General features: G+C 57.7%; 1 protein-coding gene and 1 long non-coding RNA gene across 4 annotated transcripts; both read right to left on the minus strand.

The window, feature by feature from the left end:
• Positions 1-1390: 1390 nt before the first annotated feature.
• Positions 1391-4836, minus strand: LOC117797677. The gene is made up of 4 exons (XR_004622647.1): positions 4623-4836; positions 4005-4363; positions 2534-3631; positions 1391-1844 (listed from the first exon to the last, which is right to left on the minus strand). It is a non-coding gene; the product is annotated as an uncharacterized LOC117797677 (long non-coding RNA).
• A 1079-nt stretch (positions 4837-5915) lies between these two features.
• On the minus strand, positions 5916-16529 carry LOC105234449 (SLAM family member 8-like). 3 transcript variants are annotated; one of them, XM_034650094.1, is made up of 7 exons: positions 16259-16529; positions 14391-14687; positions 12907-13032; positions 12620-12711; positions 8726-12353; positions 7931-8550; positions 5916-6231 (listed from the first exon to the last, which is right to left on the minus strand). In XM_034650094.1, the coding sequence occupies exons 1-5, from the start codon at positions 16494-16496 to the stop codon at positions 12261-12263; spliced, it is 846 nt and encodes a 281-aa protein (XP_034505985.1). In that variant the 5' UTR covers positions 16497-16529; the 3' UTR covers positions 5916-6231; positions 7931-8550; positions 8726-12260. The 3 variants fall into 3 exon arrangements, with proteins under 3 accessions (XP_034505985.1, XP_034505986.1, XP_034505984.1); XM_034650095.1 differs by having other exon boundaries at positions 5916-6155; positions 7931-12353; XM_034650093.1 differs by having other exon boundaries at positions 7931-12353.
• Positions 16530-17867: the final 1338 nt, after the last annotated feature.

Below are 17867 nucleotides of genomic sequence, written 5' to 3' on the forward strand. Positions count from 1 at the left end.
CCCGACTCTGACCATGCCTGTGCCGGGCATCTCCCTGGACCCCTTCTCTGTCTACACCGCCTTCCCCTGAACTCCAGACCCGTGTATGCAATTGACTGGCGACAGCTATGCGTGCAGACGCCGTGTGTCTCCCGCCGGATCTCAGCCCGGATCCGACCCTGCTCCTCCCCCAGGGCTCCCCTTCTCAGGAGGGCACCACCACCCTCCACGGTGCCCAGGCCCATGTCCTATCGGCCACCTCGACCTCCCCTCCTCGTGTACTCACATCTGACCCATCAGCAAGGCCTGTTGACTCCAAAGGATTTCACGAATCCCCCCCCGTCCCACCCCCTCCTCCGTGTCTCCATTCTACCCATCGAGAACCTGGAGCCCCTCTGGCTACACTGTCCAGGCCCGTGAGGCAGGAGGGGGCAGGGCCGCATTCAAAGCCTAGCGCTTTGGCTCCAGATTCCCTGCTTCTGAGTCGAGGCCAAGCCACCAGCAGCCCCTCCGCCGGGTCCTCTCCCAGGCTGTACCCTCCCCGCGCGATCCTGCGCTGTGCCCTCCACACAAGGCCACCTGGGCCTCTCCGCCAGCCTCACGCCCTGCCCCTGCCCCGCTCAGCATGCTCTGCGGACCCCCCATCCCTCCTAGATGAACCCGGGGCTCCCCGGGGCTCAGGCCCCCTCCCCCACCCCTCTCCCTGCTGCTCCCCTCACTGCCCTGCATCCCTGAGCCCGGGGCTCCTCCAGCACTGTGGGCAGGCTCCCAGCTCGGGGTCTTGGCTCACGTCACCTCTGCCTGCAACATCCTTCCATGGACCTGCACGGTTCCCACTCACCCCTACTCAGCCTCTGCCACCTCCCCGGAGAGACCCATCTAGAACAGCAGCTCCCCTGCCTGACTCTGCTTCGTGTGTTCCTCCCACTGGCCACCGACCTATCTACTCGGTCAGTTGTTTATTTCCAGTGTCCCCCCCAAAATACAGGATCTCGAAGGCCGGGGATTAATTTTGTTCACTGTGTACCCAGCACTGAGCACAATGGTAAGCAATCCATAACCAGGCTATGTTGGTGGGATCGCCTAGTGGTTAAAGCCCGGAGTCTAGAGGCAGACCTGCTATCGGGCCTCAAATCCCAGCTCTGCCCCTACTGGCTTCATGGTCTCACAATCTTCACAAGAGGTGCTTTGCTTTCATCATCTGTGAAACTGAGTCAACTGTAACATCTATTGGATGAATTAGTACTTAATTGTTCCCACCCTAGAAAGGGTAATAAATGTTGAATAGTTGAAATATTTGTAGAATTATAGATTATAAATACTATCGCTTGAACCAAAAACATGCTTTATGTATGTTAGTTTATGTTAGTTGGAGGGAGGAAGAGAGGAAGAGAGGAAAATCCTCGTCTTTCATGATGGAAACTACTATGTGCCTCAAATTGATCTGAAAATAGTGATATAAGAACATCATTTTTAAAAAAGAACATTTTTTAGAAACACAGAGGTAAATGCCATAAAACATCATTAAGGATTGAAAGTGACTGTCCTTGCACAGGACTGATGGCTCCTGTTCGGCACGATCCCTTGGGCTCGGGTGTCCTCACTGTGGACATTTCTGAGGTCAGGACACACGTCTGCACTGACGTTGCCTAGCGGTCCATAAAGCACTGATGTATCGACATCACCCACACAGTGTAGCTCTGAGGAAACCCAGTAGCCACTGTGAACCGCGAGAAAGTAGGACGGGCTCCCCTGGAGCAGAGGGGCCGTGGGACACACAGGTGGAAGGGAGACTTCGATTCTGGAACCATCTGCTCCAATTTTCAATCCTACGTGTAAACATGAGCTCTGTCCTCAGGAGCTCCCTGCCCGAGAGAACACGGAACAATTTATTTCCTCTGTGTCATTGATTTTTTAAACTCTAAGTTAACAAACTTCAGAGTACTTTTTTTTTTGAAGTAAACTCTACACCCAATGTGGGCTCGAACTCACCACCCCCAGATCTAGAATTGGCCGCTCTTCTGTCTGAGCCAGCCAGGCCCTAGACTAGCTATTTAAATTAGGTATTACTGACTGAGTACTTAACGCTAATCACCGATTCATGTGGTTTTTCATTTAATCCAGTGAACAGCTTGCTGAGGTCAGTCCCATCAGCATCCTCACAGGGCTCAACAGAAATCAGAGGCACAGAGAAGCTGGGTGACTTGCCCAGGGTCACACAGCCTGGAGGGGGAATCAGGCAGGAGCCACAGCTGTGAGCGCTCCAGGTGGGGACCAGGCGGGAAGTGCCCTCAGGGTGCCCTGCACCCCACCCTTCCTCTCAGAGTGTCTTCACCTGCCTCACACGGTGACCGTCCACTCCCGAGAAAAGAAAGCCACCCAGAGAGGTGAGAAGGCAGTGACAGGGTGACAGACACCTCACTGGGGAGCTGGTGTGCTCCGACTTTTCTCTGTCCTTCAAGGCAGGCTCCACTTCCAGGGTCAAAACATTCTCTCGGAGCCAGGTGTGTCCCCCAGATGACCTGCCAGCGCAGGAAACCCTGTCCCATCTCACCTCTCTGGGCAATCTGCCTTCACGTCTCAGGGTCCATCTCAAGGGTTGCGGCGGGGGCCCCTCTCTCCTCCTGAGGCTGTTCCACACCAGACACCTGGATCATGAGCTCGGATCTCAGACTCAGGACCCTCAAGGGCTCCCCCATTCCCAACGGTAACCTACCCCACTCTCATCCCCAAAACGCTGACCCAGCCTAATTTCAGTAGTGCACCTCCTGGGGTCTGCACCCCTCCTACATCAGGACCTCACCCCAGATCACTCACCTGGGCTCTTACCTTCCAGGCTGGGCTCCTAATCCCTGACTCCCTGCTGCACCTTCACGTCTGTACCGCCCCCTGTCGACCTGCCAGCCCCTCCCAGTTTCTCTGGCACTGACACCCTGACCAGCCCCGGTGGTGGGTCTGGGAGCAAAGGGAGAGGTTCCGTAGCCCCGCCCCCCTGGGCAGCACCTGTGCCCCCAAGCCTCCCTGAGCAGCCTCCCTCCAGGTCCCGAGCGCAGGCACCAGCGCCACCTGGTGGCTGAGGACCGAACTGCCGCTAGAGACTTCTAGCAAAGAAGCCTTCCCACCTCAGCTCACCTGCACACACAGGTCATGAGCACCTACTGTGTGCAGCAGGGGAAAGCTGAGACAGGAAGCTAAGTCGTTGTCCTAGGGGAGCCCACAGGCTGGACAGAGAGAGAAGCACAGATCCCTCAGGGAAGGGGGAGGAGCCTCCACGCAGAGGCTCCTGGGCATTTTCTTTCATCAGGGGAACAAGAGCAGCACAGGGGACAGGGAAACACAGCAGGAAGGGGGCTCTGAGCAGCTGTGCAGGGCGGCCCATCGGGGGGTGGCTGGGGGCACGCGTCCACCAGGAAGGGAAGGAACTGCAGGCAGGTGCAGACAGATGGCTCAGGCCCCGTGGCCGGGTCTCTGCTCCTGACGGAGGCCACACAGCTGTAACCAGAGGACACTGCTCCCGGTGCTGTGGGCATCCTGCCCGCAGTCTGCAGGAGCGAGCTCTGAGCGGGGTCAGCAGCTGGCCAGCAATGGCCTTGACGTTCGCTTCAGTGAGAAAACAGGCTCCTCGTGCATGAAAGTTTACAGTAGTGACAGCCTGGGGGGAAGGACAGAAGGGGAGGGAGAGAGCCCACCGGTCCTTGTTCTGTCCAGGTCTCTCCTCACAGGCCTCCAGGGGGTCAGGGAAGGGGGGGACGTGGGCATGGGGGAGGGGTACGAACAGGGCAGAGTGGGGAGAGCCCAGTCCCTCTTGCCCCCGTCCAGCTCTCTGATTCAGGCCACAGGGTCCCGCCATCCCTCGGCTAAGTCCTAAGAGGTTGTCCCCTGAGAACAGGGGCCTGAAGACCCTGGTGACACGGACTCAGCAGCAGCCAGGTCCTGGTCCGCCATCCACCGAGAACAAGCCCAGAGCCGGGAGGGGAGAAGCCAGCACAGCCCACATGAGGGAGGCAGAGCCGGGCCACACTGACCGGGGTTAGTGCAGGAGAGCTCGGCCACGGGATGCCAGGAGCGTGGGCAGATCTGTGTCCCAGGCCACGTGAGCGTCATGAACATGCAGAGCAGCCCCAGGACCAACACCTCTGTCCTCCCGACTGTGGGTCCCAGACCGGCGGGCGGGAGTCCGGGCCTCCCTAGGAAATCCAGGCCCCAGAGGCCAAGGACAGACCTTCCATCTCGTGTCCTCAGACGTCACACGGGCCCTTCAGGTAGTGGGAGCAGAACGCATGTTCGCTGGATGTGAGGACGACTCTGCTTCCAGAAGCTTTGGGGTGGAATTGGGACACTTCTCCTCTGGACACTAAGCTCAGATGTGGGTAACTCACCGCACCTGAAACAACGTAGTATTCCTCCGGCAGGTGTCACCAAGGACAAAGGGCCTCAGGCTCTGCCCGGACTTTTCCCTGGATGGTGTTCTAGACTCCAGCCCCAGCTCAGAGCCCTGCCTGCTTGAACTCTGCTCCTCGGCCTCCCGCCGCCCAGTTCCCAGAGGTCCTGCCAGAGAAGGCTGCCTGCTCCCACCGCCCCTGACCTAACCCAGTGAGCCCCTGCCTCACCCCTGCCCAAGCAGGCCCAGGCCCAGAACCCACCGCAGGTTGGCAGGGACCCCACAGTCCTGGGAGCTGGGCTCAGAGTTCGGCTTTGTCTTCTAGGTGAACATTTCCCAGAGCAGGTGATGATTCAGACCCTAATTAGCAAGAGCTCCAAAGAGCCTTTGCTCCAAAAAAGAAAGAAGGAGCGTGAATCTGTGGTCCTACATATTGTGAAAATCAGATTCCAGCATTTATGTGATGTTCCCCTGGAGTAGGGGCCGTGAATATCTCAGAAGGGATCTGGTCTGCAGCATTTCCATATTTCCTGACCTTTGCCCCCCACCCCCTTTATCGAGCAGCATGTCTCACAGCTGATGCTCCATGGACCCCAATGAGAATGTCTGATGCAGGGAAGTCGGGGGCCAGTGTGAGGACACGGTGAGTGACAGCGGCCGAGCTGCGCTGTGTCCTCCCCATGAGCCCTCCACCATGTGTTGCTGTCCCCACAGGGCAGCTCATGGGCCCCGGGCTCCCTTCCCTGAACCCCTATGTGGTCACAGTAACCCCACCTCATCCACGCCCTGAGTGTGAGCTGCTTAGGGGGGACCCGTCAGCCCCCAACCCAGACCTTCCCCGATGGTGGACTCGCTCCTTCCACAGACAGTGCACGAGCTCCCATTGCACACCGGCCCTGCTCCGGGGGCTCACGCACGTTCAGGAGCGCACCCAGCACACCCCTGCCTTCCTCCTGTATTAGGAGGGGAAAGGCAGTGCGCGGGAACCAGAGCAAACAAGGTGAGCAGGGCTCGGGGTGAAAGAGCAGGCGGGGGGCTCAGCACCTGGGAGTGTGGTTTCCGGGTTACCCCAGGAGGTCAGAACAGGCTTCCTCAAGAAGGGGACTCCTGAGAAAAGACTGGAAGGAGGTGAGAAGCGACCGTGGACATCTGGGGGAAACCCTTCCCTGCCCAGGTGACAGCCCGTGGAATGGCCCTCAGGTGGACCCTGCCTGGCCTGTTCCAGGAGCAGGAGGTCTGTGGCCGGACCATACGTGAGCCCAGGTGGCCAGAGAGGGGACGTCATCAAGAGCATGAAGGACACACAGTTCGGGGCGTGAGCACTGCCCATGACCAGGGAAAACAACAGTCCTGTGTTATAGACAGTGTTCCAGCTTCGAAAAGGTGGCAGGTTTGTCAGATCGTGAAAGTATAGCTCGGCTTTACCACTCACGTCAGACAAGGAGAATCCCAGAGCCAACACAGGACAACACATCTGCTAACCCACGGGTTACAGTCAGTCACACACAGAGACCTTAACTTCCTAAATTAAATGTTAGCAAATAAAATCACAAGATACAATACGATCACGTTGCATTTATTGTAGGAATGCAAGGACAGTATAATGAGGAACTTCATTAGTGGAATGTACTCCAGCAGCAGAGGGAAGAAGTCGTTCCCGTTTACGGAGCAGGTGTGGACTCCCAGGCACAGCCGCACGGGCTTTCCATCACCTTCTTTAATCCCCAGGAGAACCCACAGAGTTACACGATCCCCTGTGTCAGCAGTGTCATCCGGGGCGGGATGGGCGGCTTTACTGGAAAGGGTCAGACAGTAAACGTTTTCGGTGGCGCTGGCCGTGTCATCTCTGTCCCAACTACACAACGTGGCCACTACAACGAGAAAACAGCCCAATACGACACAGCAATGACGTGACGTGGCTGTGTTCCAATAAACCTTTATTTCTAAAAACAGACATGGACTAGATTTGACTAATGACTGTAGTCTGGCAAGCCCTTAACAGGAGGGTATACAAATTCAAACCTGTGGCCCTTCCCAAATCTCACTGCACACGTGACCAGGGGATTGATCTCTTTACACAGCTTCTTTAAAATAACTGAATAAATAGACAATAATTCAAACATAAACGCAAACGGAATGTGTGTTACAAAGTGTCAGGAAGCCCACGCAGGCATTTAGAAAGCTTCTGCTTTTGGGAATGAATTTGCTCAGCAGTTGGTTTATATGAATGTTTCTTATAGGCTCTTTTCAACAGGTGAAGGAATGTGAGTCAGGCTTGAAGAATCAAAACTCCGAGAAGCTTTAGGTGTTTCTGTAGGTTTCCTTTACATATTGCTGACATCTACCCAGTTGAAGGACACCTGCTCAATGCCTGCCGGGAGCCATGTAGAACGGCCGGCAGGTGCCACAGAGGGCGGGGCCGGGAATGGGGCTGGCAGGTGGACAGTAGACCACACCCATTCAGTCCAGTGCAAGGCAGAGAAAGATGGTCCAGGAAAGGACTGGAAACAGGAGCATTTGCCCACGATGCAGGAGAGAGTGAGAGATAGGCACCCCCGGGCCACCCCAGCATCCGGGAAGGAGGGAAGAGTGGGCAGCAGGTGCGGGGAAGGGCAGCGCAGGTGGAACAGGGCACGAGGGGACAGTGTTGGAAATGCGGCTGGACAGACAGCCAGGGACCAGATTCTGAGCGGGTGAGACTTCTCTCCTGAGTGCCATGGATCCTGTGGGGAGCGGGGGTGGGAGCGGGTTGGCTGTAGGCAGGGAAAGGACAGGAGGGGCCTGCATTTCTGAAAGCTCCACAGAGAGAAGGTAGAGGGGGATTTGGAGGGGAAGACCGGGCGCAGGGAAGCCTGTGAGGAGGCCGCCGTGGTGCCCGGAGCAGGGGACGGATGGGAGAGAGCTTGGGGCAGGCGGACACCCCAGGCTCTGCTCCTCTCCCCTTTGTCCTGCTCCCCCTGCACTGTCTGCCCAGGTCTCTGCTCCTGGGGGTGGGGGGTCCTTGCTGGCTCAGGAGCTCCAGGAGCCGGGCCTGGGTCTCCTTCTGTGTCCTCCACTTGGTCTAGGATGTGACTGCGTCCCACGGTCCTCCTGGCAGGAGTGCAGGGCAAGTGGTGGAAAGGGTTTACCCAATGTTGAGTTCTAACCCTCGGTCTCCCTCCTGGGGTTGCTGCTCACTGTTCTGATGTCCGGTTTCTTGTTTGGTTTCTGCCAGATTTGGGTCCCTTGAGAGTTTTTAAACTAGTTTTTTTTTGGAGGGGGGTCTGGTTAAAAACATTTCTAATACAATTTTTTATTTCTAATAATCAGTTTTGCAATAATTTGCAATTGAAGATAATTTTCTGTTATCTTTTTGATTGGCTTCCTGCCCCTCCTCCATTTCATGGGCTTTTTATACTTTTTACAACATTTTAGCTACTTTTTGCTAAGAGGACATCTTTAAAAGTTTGCTTTTACGGTTAGGGCATCAAAAAAGATGGAAATACTCTTAAGGAAGATTTGGTTTTTTGAAAACCCATTTAGCCAATTTATATTAGATAAGGCGGTTGTTGGAGTTCCTGACGGGCTCACCTCGCCACACACAGAGTCTGAAGGCTTCCTTCTGGGATTTTCCTGTGTGAATGTGACGTCTCCTGTATACCATCCACTCATTTCCCCAGTGAGATGCTGAAACCGCCGTCTCCGTCAGGGAGAGTCCGCTCCTGGAGTTTTCCTCCAGCTCCTGCCAGTCAAGACCAGTGGCCTCACGCTCCCAGGACACCAGGATCTCTTCTTCCTCAGGCTCAGAACGCCGACCCCACTCCATCTCTCGGACGTTCGGGTCCAAGGAGGGGGTCAGCTGCAGCGGGACAGTCGCCCCACGGTCCTTTCCAGGGGGCGGGAGGCACTGGGGTCGATTGCAATCTGGACATTTGGTGAGGGAATAGCTACGATGGGGAAGAGAAGGGGACAGGCACGACGCTGCTGTAGGACCTGTGGTCCCATCGCATCACAGGCGTGTTTGTAAGCAGAGGAGCCGCTCCGTTTCACAGACGAGGAGGCCAAGCTGCAGAGTTGCTGCTCCGTTGCTGACCTTGCCTAGAGCCCCCACCGCTGGGTCAGGCACCGATCTGTCACCTCCCAGCCTCGGGCGCTCTCTTTCCCCCCGCAGCTCACAGCCAGCGTGGACTTTGCTCTAATCGGGGAAAACACTGCAAAATAGGGAAGCTGATAATCACCCGGTTTCCCTCTGTTTGTGTGCAACACGAGGAAACAGCTCTCCCCGCTCTGCCCCGTGATCCCCAGCACCCTGCGGCAGGGCGTCTGGTCCCCGCCCCTCCAAGGCTGCTCCTGACTAGGTCACTCAGAACCCAAGCGATTACAGACCCAGCGGTCACTGTCGGTGCTGGTCTCGCCGACCTTCTGCTGGCCTGTGCCCTGTGACCCTTGTCTCTTTCCTGATCTCTCCTTGTCTGGTACAGTCTGTGCCCCGTTGGGTCCTCAGCCGGCCTCCTGCCGTCGATGCTGGACGCGCTTGGCATGGCTGAGGCTGCTGGGGACACAGTGGTGGCTGAGCAGACCGGGTCCCTGTTCTCACGGAGCTCCCGGCCTCGTCCGGGAGCCTGCGCGGGGGGACAGGGTCTCCAGGTGAGTTCAGATAATTACGAGTTCCAGGAAGGTCATGGAAAGGACGTGGCACAGATTTCGTATCTGTTGCTCGGTGTGTGAACTTCCTTCCCGCATTTGGGGAATTGTCTCCCTCATGAGGCACAGTCACCGTCCCCCCACAGAAGCAGGAAATGCCGGGTCCCCCTTGGCCCCCGCCTCCTTTGCAGCTGAGATAGCCCATGACCGGGGCTCCTGGGGCCAGATACCCCCACCCCAGACTTTCATCTTCGAGCTAGTGATGCAGGAGCAGGGATGACAGGGTCTGTGCTGCTGGCAGTGGCCGTCCCCTCAGGCAGTGGAGGCAGCCATCCTAGGACCTGGCAGGTGTCCAACTCCGTGGGGCTGGGGTGGGAGCTGTGATGTCTCTGCCACAGGTGACCCCCTGTGTTTGGACCAGCTCTGGTGCCATCACTCCCGGTGGAGTTCCTGCCGAGCAGGTCCCGGTCATCTGGACCCTCACTGTCCAGCACCCCCTGTCTCCTTTAATAAAGACATTCGACTGGTTCTTTCAGTGCCTGTAACCTAACCTGAGTGATACTTGGGAAAATGTGACATGATGGACAGATAGACAAGTGGCCGGACTTCAGGAAAAGCTGGGAGGGAGGAAATTTCCGGAGACCAACCGTGTAGTGTAGACGGAGGCAGGAGCTCACCCAAGGGCGGGTGACGTGTGCACCTGTGGGTCTGCCAGCCGCCCCACTCCTGTCTGTCTGTCTGTCTGACTGATACTTAAGCAATGTAGGAAGGGAATTCTCACAGACTACAGAAGAGACTCTTTACTCTGAGAAGGAGATGAGTTCCAGTTACAGGAAAACGGAGAAAAACCGCTGGAGAGACGTTGGTGCCACAATCCTTACAGGATCCGTGTTCCTGGCGTTCACGCTCCAAGTGCCCTCCTGGAACGCACAGGACACACGGAAAAGGACCGAATCCGATCCCATGAAAGGCTGGGAAGGGCTCTGCATTCTGGTGTTTTCTGCCAACAGTCCTGTGTCCCGCCTCGAGGACACGTGCAAATATACGTCCATGACCTTTCCCCTCGCAGACTTACAGAGAACTGCACTTCAATATGAGGATGTGATGTCACGTCCTTCGGTTGTTTTAAATATTATACCTTTATTTATTTACTTATTTATTTCAAGTGTGCTCCCCACCGAACGTGAGGCTTGAACTCACAACCCAGGAATCCAGACCTGAGATCAAGAATCAGATGTTCTACCCACTGAGCCCCCAGAAGCCCTAGAAATTGTTCTTGGAAATAATCGGCAGTAGTAGCTCCCTTAGTTCTGTCAACTTTGACTCTTGATAAAAATGAGCTCATCACGAGCTGGCCCTGCCCAAGTCTGCTGGACTCACATCGTGTTCCCAGGAAAGCGTCTTATGGGTCAGTGTCGAAGGACAGAAACGACATCCCTGGGAGAGCCACCTGGCCCCAGCCATGCCCCTATCCTTCCCCAGCATGGGGGACGCTGGGCAGTCTGGCTGCAGGGACAGGTAAGGTGACCCCCCCGTGGCCGAGGCAGGGACACCTGCCCCCTTCTCCAGAGCACGTCTGGCCTCCGTGGTTGTGGGCAGCCCAGAGCACACACCCGGCTCTGCTGGGGGCACAGGTGGCTCCTGGGGCCGTCGTCATGCTGCCATGCTCACAGCTCTGTGAGATCGGGGACAGATGCTGTGTGGGCACAACAGGGGCAGAGCTCTGGGGACAGAGGAGCAGCCTGGATGCAGCTGCTTCTCCAAGAAGAGCCCCAGCTGGGCTCCCTGCTGGCTCACTCCTCCCCTACAGGCTCTGGGACCTGGGTCAGGAGCCCCAGCATTTGTGGGTACAGCAAGGAAGGAGATAAAATGTGTCCCTTACCAAGAGGTGACCTTACAGTATTTTTCATGGACTCAGGTGAACGGCTCCCATGTCTCTTGCAAACAAAATATGCACATTTATTTCCTGATTACACAGGTGATCCTTGCTTCTGCTTTCCTTCCTGTGGGAGAGGAGCTCCTGCTCTTTCTCACCAGGTCCCGGATGTTACAGAAGGGGAAGTGGGCACTGTGACCGCAGGGGGAGAGGTTGGAGGAGGACACAGGGGCAGGGGTGAGGATGGGGGAGCCTGCCCCCACAGCCCCAAAGTTCGGGAAGGAGAGTTGAGGGACATGTGGGCTGCTCTAGGGAACTCTGCCTATTTCCTGTTCAGTAAGTACCAGAAACAAGTAAAGACTCCGGATTTCTTTCTTCCCTCTGAAATTGTGAAAATAAAATCCTGTCACTGCAGCGGAGGTGCTGGGCACAGGGCCTGAGACTTTGGAGGCGCTGCAGCAGCAGCCCTGAGTGGGGAGCAAGGAGCCGGGAGGGGGGGCATTTCCTGAGACAAGGAAGCCAGAGATGGTGGAGGACACAGGTGCCCAGCACAGGTCAGTGCGGAGTGGGACCCCCCACTCAGAGGCCGGTGGGACTGGAGGGCAGGGATGGGGCTGAGCAGAAGGCATGGGGCGGGGAGACTTCCCTGGGCATCAGCGGTGTCACTGGTCACTGAAGGCCACGGGGCAGGGGCCCCAGAGAGAGGAGGACACAGGAGATGGGAAGGGTCCTGCCCAAAAGCTCAGAAACCCCACCCTGTGACTGAAGAGCAGCCCTGGGAGGACAGCTGAGGAGTCTGGGAGGGCGACAGGTGGGCGGGGGATCCAGGACAGGGTCCGTCAGGGAATCTGAGGTCACAGGTGGCTGGAGCAGGGAAGGGGAGTCAATGGTGTCACCTGCAGGTCACTTCCAGGTGCTCTAGAGGTCCCGGTAAGGCGACCCAAATGACGGCTTAGGCGTGGAGAGGGGCAGCACAGAGACCTGGTGAGGGCTGCAGGGGAGGAGCCAGCAGGGTCAGGGGGAAGAGCCAGAGAGAAGAATGCAGGAGATGACATGTCCCAGAGAAGGGCCTTGGAGCATAGGGAAAAGTCCTAACTGAGCCCCGAGGAGCTCGTACAGACCAGGGGGAGAGCGGGGCCGTAAGGGGTTGACACGTAGCTGAGGCTGAGCAGTCCTGGAACAGGTTTGTACAAATTATTTACTCAGTTTCCCCAATGATCTACCCCTGTGTGTGTCTCACGGTGACCTTGTGTGGAACGATTTAGCACAGAAATAACTGACGGTGGATCCATCCAGTCCCTGCTCAGAGCCTCAGAGGTGGAGGAGGCAGGACCCGAGCTGCAGGCGTCACGCTCACGAGACAGGTGTCCCCAGAGGGCAGGATTCTCCTGCTTCTTCCCATTAAATCACAACTGTGGCCTGGCCTGGCCTGCCGACCTCACTGTAGACAGTGGTGAGAGGGCTCTCGTCTTCTAGATCAGGGGCTCCCCTACCCTGGAATGCAGACAGAGGGCTCCTGGAGCAGCTGAGGGACAGAGCCGCCCAGAGGGACCCACACAGACCCTGTGCTGCTGACATGACCTTCCCAAGGGCCCAGCACTTCACCGGCCCAAGGAGAAATTTCTTAGTGAATATTGCGTCGTCTGGAAAGGGTTACCGAGGCATCCAGGCCAGATCGTGCAGATGACTGGGTTGACAGACACACACCCAGGAACAGAGGGACTGGGGAGAACCCAGGCTGCCCCCTCCCCCAGCCTCACCTTGTCCCTCCTGTCTCCAGACTCCGGCTGGCTCAGCTCTGCATACAGTATGTCAGCATCCGGGTCCCTGTGCCCCTCCTGCGATCCTGCACCTGAGTCACGCACAGACGGAGCTGGAGTCTGAGCCTGGAGACCTGGACCCTCCCCCGCCATGACCCTACGGCCATGGCCACACCTGCCAGCCTCCTGCAGGACATTCCCTGAGCTGCAAAATGCAGGAGAGAGCAAGCTCCAGGAAGAGTGGGGGAGGGAGGGGTCTGGGCTCAGGAAGGAAAAGTGCAACCTGCCTCTCCCAGGCTCCACGTTCTTCTTCTCCCCACGTCTCTTCCAAAGGTACAGTCCAGCTCCCAGGATCAGCAGCACGATCGCAACAGCCACCAGGATGCCTGGCAGAGGGTCAGCAGTGGTCTGTCCTGTTAGAAATGTTTCCATGGCACAGAGGGAGTGAGGAAGGTTAAGGCAAGAGAGCCGTGAAGACGCCCGTGGCCGCACACACGGAGACGTCAGAAGGAATCTGGTCAGAAGCTGAAGAGGGAGGACCACGGCAGGTGCTTTCCGTCAGCCATGCCCGAGCTCCTGCTTGGGGCCGGGGTGCTGAGAGGAACGGAACATGGTGCCCGCCCTTGAGGAGCCCCTCAGCGGGGGGGAGGGCTGAGAACACGCCAGAGGCAGCCAGCCAGAGCCATTCCAGGGCACGAGAGCTTTACAGCTTGCACCCAGGTCTTCAGGGAGGGCCTCCTGGAGGAGGTGATGGAGAAACCTGGTCTTCAGGGAGGAGTAGGAGATTACCCTATATTCAGGGTTGGGGGACATTCCAGGAAGGAGAGCCATGAACAGGAATGGCTGTGTCAACTCTCCAGGGAAGAGGAACCAGGCAGGGGGAGCCGGGTAGGAGGACGAGTGGGAGGCAGGAGCCTCTCTCCAGAGGGTCCAGTGGGTCACTGAGCCATGAGCTTCCTCTGGGATCAGAGATGCTGAGGCAGCAGGTTCCCCCACAGCTGGTGGAGGAGGGGGTGGAGGGATGAGGGGGCAGGCGGGGACCCAGGTCATCATTCATCCAGGGACACACTGACTGTGAGCAGACTACCCGAGGCCGAGGGTGGGACAGGCATACAAAGGAGAAGCAGAGGCGGCCCCTGTCCTCAAGGTGTTCAGGCTGCAGAGGACACTAATTCTGGCCCAGAGCATCAGCTCTCCGTGTGGGGCCACTGACCGCTCCTTGGAGGAGACGAAGTGTGAGGGCAGGACAGCGGCAGCTCCTGCAGGGCCCTGAGCCATCGAGGCTGAGGAGCCCCTGTGCAAACTCTCTGAATGCTGGAACTGCACCCAGCAGCCGTCCTGTGGGACTGCAGGGGTCACGGGCCCCGGAGCAGCTGCAGTGAAGGGGTCCCTGGACGGGAGTAAGTGGGGGAATGGAGGACCCCTGACTTGGAAGGGCTGAGGGCAGAGGTAGGGGCCTGAGCAGAGGCTGGAAGCTGAGGAGAGCAGGACACACCTGGGAACGCAAGCAAGCTGGTGGGTGTGAAGTGTATTCCTGAGGCCAGAATTGGGCAGAGGAGACCCGAGCCCTGCGTCCTTCAGGGAGTTCCTGGCTCAGGCCCCTCAGAGGGCACAGACCCCTGACACCTCCAACTCGCTCTTCCTGGCGTCTTGGACGGGGTGACCAGGTGGTAGGTGATAACTAAAACATGGTGGGACAGGAGCCGGGAACCCTCACCCAGGGCTGCATGAGCTCGAGGAGAGCCCCTCCCCTCTGGCAGCATGCACTCACTGTGGCCACAGACATCCCCAAGGCCCCGGGTGGCAGTTTTCTGGTCCACCTGGTTGCTGACCACACAGGTGAGGCTGGCGTGGGGCTGGCTCAGGGGCAGGGTCACAGCCAGGGTCCAGGGGTTGGGGGCTGGTCCCACGGACGGTCTCTGCTCCAGCTCCCTGGGGAGGCCCTCACTCTCCCAGGACACTGTCAGGTTCTCCCTGGTTCCCGTGGTGTCACACTCCACGGTGACGTTGCACCAGCCTGGTGTGAGGGACGGAACCGTGGCCCGGATCTCGGGACGGGGCACAGGCTCTGTGGTGGGAGAGACAAGAGGACAGAGGCTCACGTGAGTGGCGAACATCACATCTCCTGCTTTCTCCTGCGCATTCTCCCTGATGCTCTGGCTTCCTCCCCAGAAGGATGGTGCCTGCGTTTTACAGATAACTCAGAACTGACGCAAATATACAGCAGGTGCCAAAAAAGAAGGGAGACCCTGACCTGAACTCTATGTGTTTTCAGTAGACAGAACAATTCTTAAAAATCTCCCCTGAAAAAATAAATGGTAGCGCCCCATCCCAAACCCAATTAATAGTAAGAAATGGGCTTCCCCTAGAAGAAGGAGAATTTGGGACTGGATTTGTCCCTGTCCAGGCCCCAGTCCTGCTTCTCCTGCTCGAGTGGTGCCTGGGACTGCACACCCCATGTAGGAGATGGTCACTGGCCGGCTCTGGGAGCCTGGATGTGGACCGTGGGCTCCTACCAGGAGAGACTCTAATGCAGGACACATTGGTGCCCCTAAGATTGGCCACCACCAGTGTGGCTGGAACATGCACTGAACTTGGGGTCTACACATGAACACAAGGGACAGACCGACAGTCAGTCTGGGGAATCTCGTAGACCTGAGCGGCACAGGCCACTCTCTCTGGAGCAGGACGTCTCCCTGTGCAGGGGGGAGTGCAGGGAGAGAGAGCTGCTCACTGAGCTTCTGAGGAAGGGCTGACCTGTGAACGTATCCTATGTCTGTGGAGGGTTAGAGCCGGACCCGTGAGTCTGAGTGAGCTGCCTCGGGCTGGGGTGGAGAAGGACAGGGGACGGGGCAGGGAGAACCACACGTGGGCTTTCACATCCTGCATGGTGACGAGTGTCCCCAACCATGGCCATGTGCTGACGCTCAGAACCTGCAGGTGTCTTAGGTTCCATGACAAAGGGAAACAGGCTGCTAACCAGCTGACCCTAAACCAGAGAAGGTCTGGATTCCCAGATGGGCCCCATGTGATCACAGGTCCTCGCAAGTGGAGGGAGGCAGGAGAGGAGGAGGGAGGGACGCAGGGCCAGAGGGACTCATCCCTCCAGTGCCGGCTGTGAAGGGGGAGGAAGGGCCACGAGCCAGGGGTGTGGGCGCCACTAGAAGGAGGGACAGGAACAGAAGTGGATTCACCCCGGAGCCTCCAGAGAGGAGCAGCTCTGCCAACATGTGGAGCTCATGGCCGAGGCTCTGGGGTCTCTGTCCTGCCCTACAGCCCAGGAGGACCCTCAGGTAGTGGTGTGGTCAGCCCCTGTGGGTCAGTCACCTGTTACAGCAGCACTAGACAGCTGACAGTCACACTGAGCACCCTGAGTCATATGGGGACAGTGAGTGTTATGGCCAAGTCCCCATTTCCCCCCGTTCCGTGTTCCTCTCCTGAGGCACAGAAGTGATTCATCCCCGGTGAGAACCTCAGCTTTGCCTGCATTTGTGCTGAACACACGGCATCTAGTTTCAGGGGAGAAGATCAAGTCTGAAGGCTGCGGTCTGGAAGGGATCCTGCCATCGGGGTGCGTGGACACTCCAGGGACAGAGGATGGAGGTCTGCTATGGGTCGAGGGGAGGGGCCGCCACATACCATAGACCGTCAGGTGGAAATCCTGGTCACCTTCTGTTCCGTTACTGTAGCTGACTCGAGCCCGGTACAGCCCGCTGTCCCCAAGGGTCAGGTCATCAATCCTCAGGGTCGTTGTGTTGGGCACATGGACCCTCTTCTCAAACCTGTCCTGGAAGTTGAACCATTTTGGAACATCTGACCCAGGAATGACCTGCAGTATGGCTGTCCAATTGGACCCTAATGCAATGCCCCAAGACATCTTCTCCAGCTCGACTTCTGGAGATAAGTCTGGACTTCTGATCACATGAAACAACACAGAATCTCCTTGCGTCCTCTTCAGAGAATCAGGGATTCCAGAATCCCCCACTCCGGAACCACGGACTCCAGAGCTCTGGGTCAGAGCACCGCAGATACCTAGGGCACAGGACACAGGAAATGTGAGAGGTTTTCGTTAGGGATAAAGGAGGAACCCCCAGAACCATCTGCTTCATGAGATCCGCCCCGTGTGCTCCCCGGACTCTTGGACAGCGGGAGAGAGCCGTGAATGGGGGGCGAGGCTGGGATCCCTCCTGGTCCCAGGGGAGCGTCCCCTTGAACAGGTCCCGCGAACTTGCTCACCTGCGGCGCCCTGACCCCCGACAGTGAGAGCAGGAAGGTCAGGAGAGGTCGGAGCAAAAGCACGAGCCTGTTTTCGGTCCATCCCGAGTGCATTAGTGCAGGAGGCAGCCTGTCACGGGGCTGCAGAGACCCTCCTGCCCACAGGCCGGGCAAGCTCTGCCCCTGGAGTGGGGGCCGCCCCCAGGACTGGCCTCTAAGGAGCAACGTGCCACTCATGGGATGGACGGCCCTCAGGGACAGCAGGTCCTACATGAGGGTGACACCGTCTTGCTGTTACCCTGTGTCCTGCTTGCTGTGACGTTGCTGGTGGCTCTGTTGTGGGCTGCCCTGTGGAGAGGCCCCCATGGGGAGGGATGGACTGCAGCCTCTGGCCAACAGCCAGGGAGGGGTGAGGCCCCAACCAGGCCCACAAAAGCTATACAGGGCTGGGCTGGACAACACTGTTACCAGGTTCCTCCTAGCACGTCGGGACACAAATGCCATGGGTCCCCCTGGCACAGCGCTCCATGCCTCTCATCAGAAATTAAATTGGCCAAAACCTTGATTTTGGTCTCTCAGCCTCCAGAACCATGAGACGGTAAGATTCTGTTGTTTAAGGTGCCACACACTGTCTTGTTTCGGCCCCAGGAAACTGAGGCAGGATCCCAGGGAGTGCAACCCCCACCACTCGTGGACCCAGTGAGGGGTCCTGAGGACCCAGGCCTGGGTTCTTGGCTAGCATGTCCATGAGGCGTGAGCTCTGGGTGACACAGACCCAGGTTCAAGGTCCAGATCCGCCCTTTACTGACTGAATGGCCTTGGGCGACTTCCTAAACTGTCTAAGCCTGGAGCTCCCACGTGGGAACCCCGGGGACGAGGGGTGAGCGTGTCCACGGGCTCCTGCCAGGATTCAGTGTGACAACACATGAGAAAGCGCCCACAGGAAGTGTCTCCTTGTCATCATCCTCACTGTGTCAGAGCCTGCGGTGGGTTTTACAGGTAGCGGGACTCACCTGTCGCTCACATCTGAGAC

The sequence above is a fragment of the Ailuropoda melanoleuca genome, unplaced genomic scaffold (genome assembly GCF_002007445.2).
Source record: "Ailuropoda melanoleuca isolate Jingjing unplaced genomic scaffold, ASM200744v2 unplaced-scaffold11123, whole genome shotgun sequence".
NCBI lineage: Eukaryota > Metazoa > Chordata > Mammalia > Carnivora > Ursidae > Ailuropoda > Ailuropoda melanoleuca.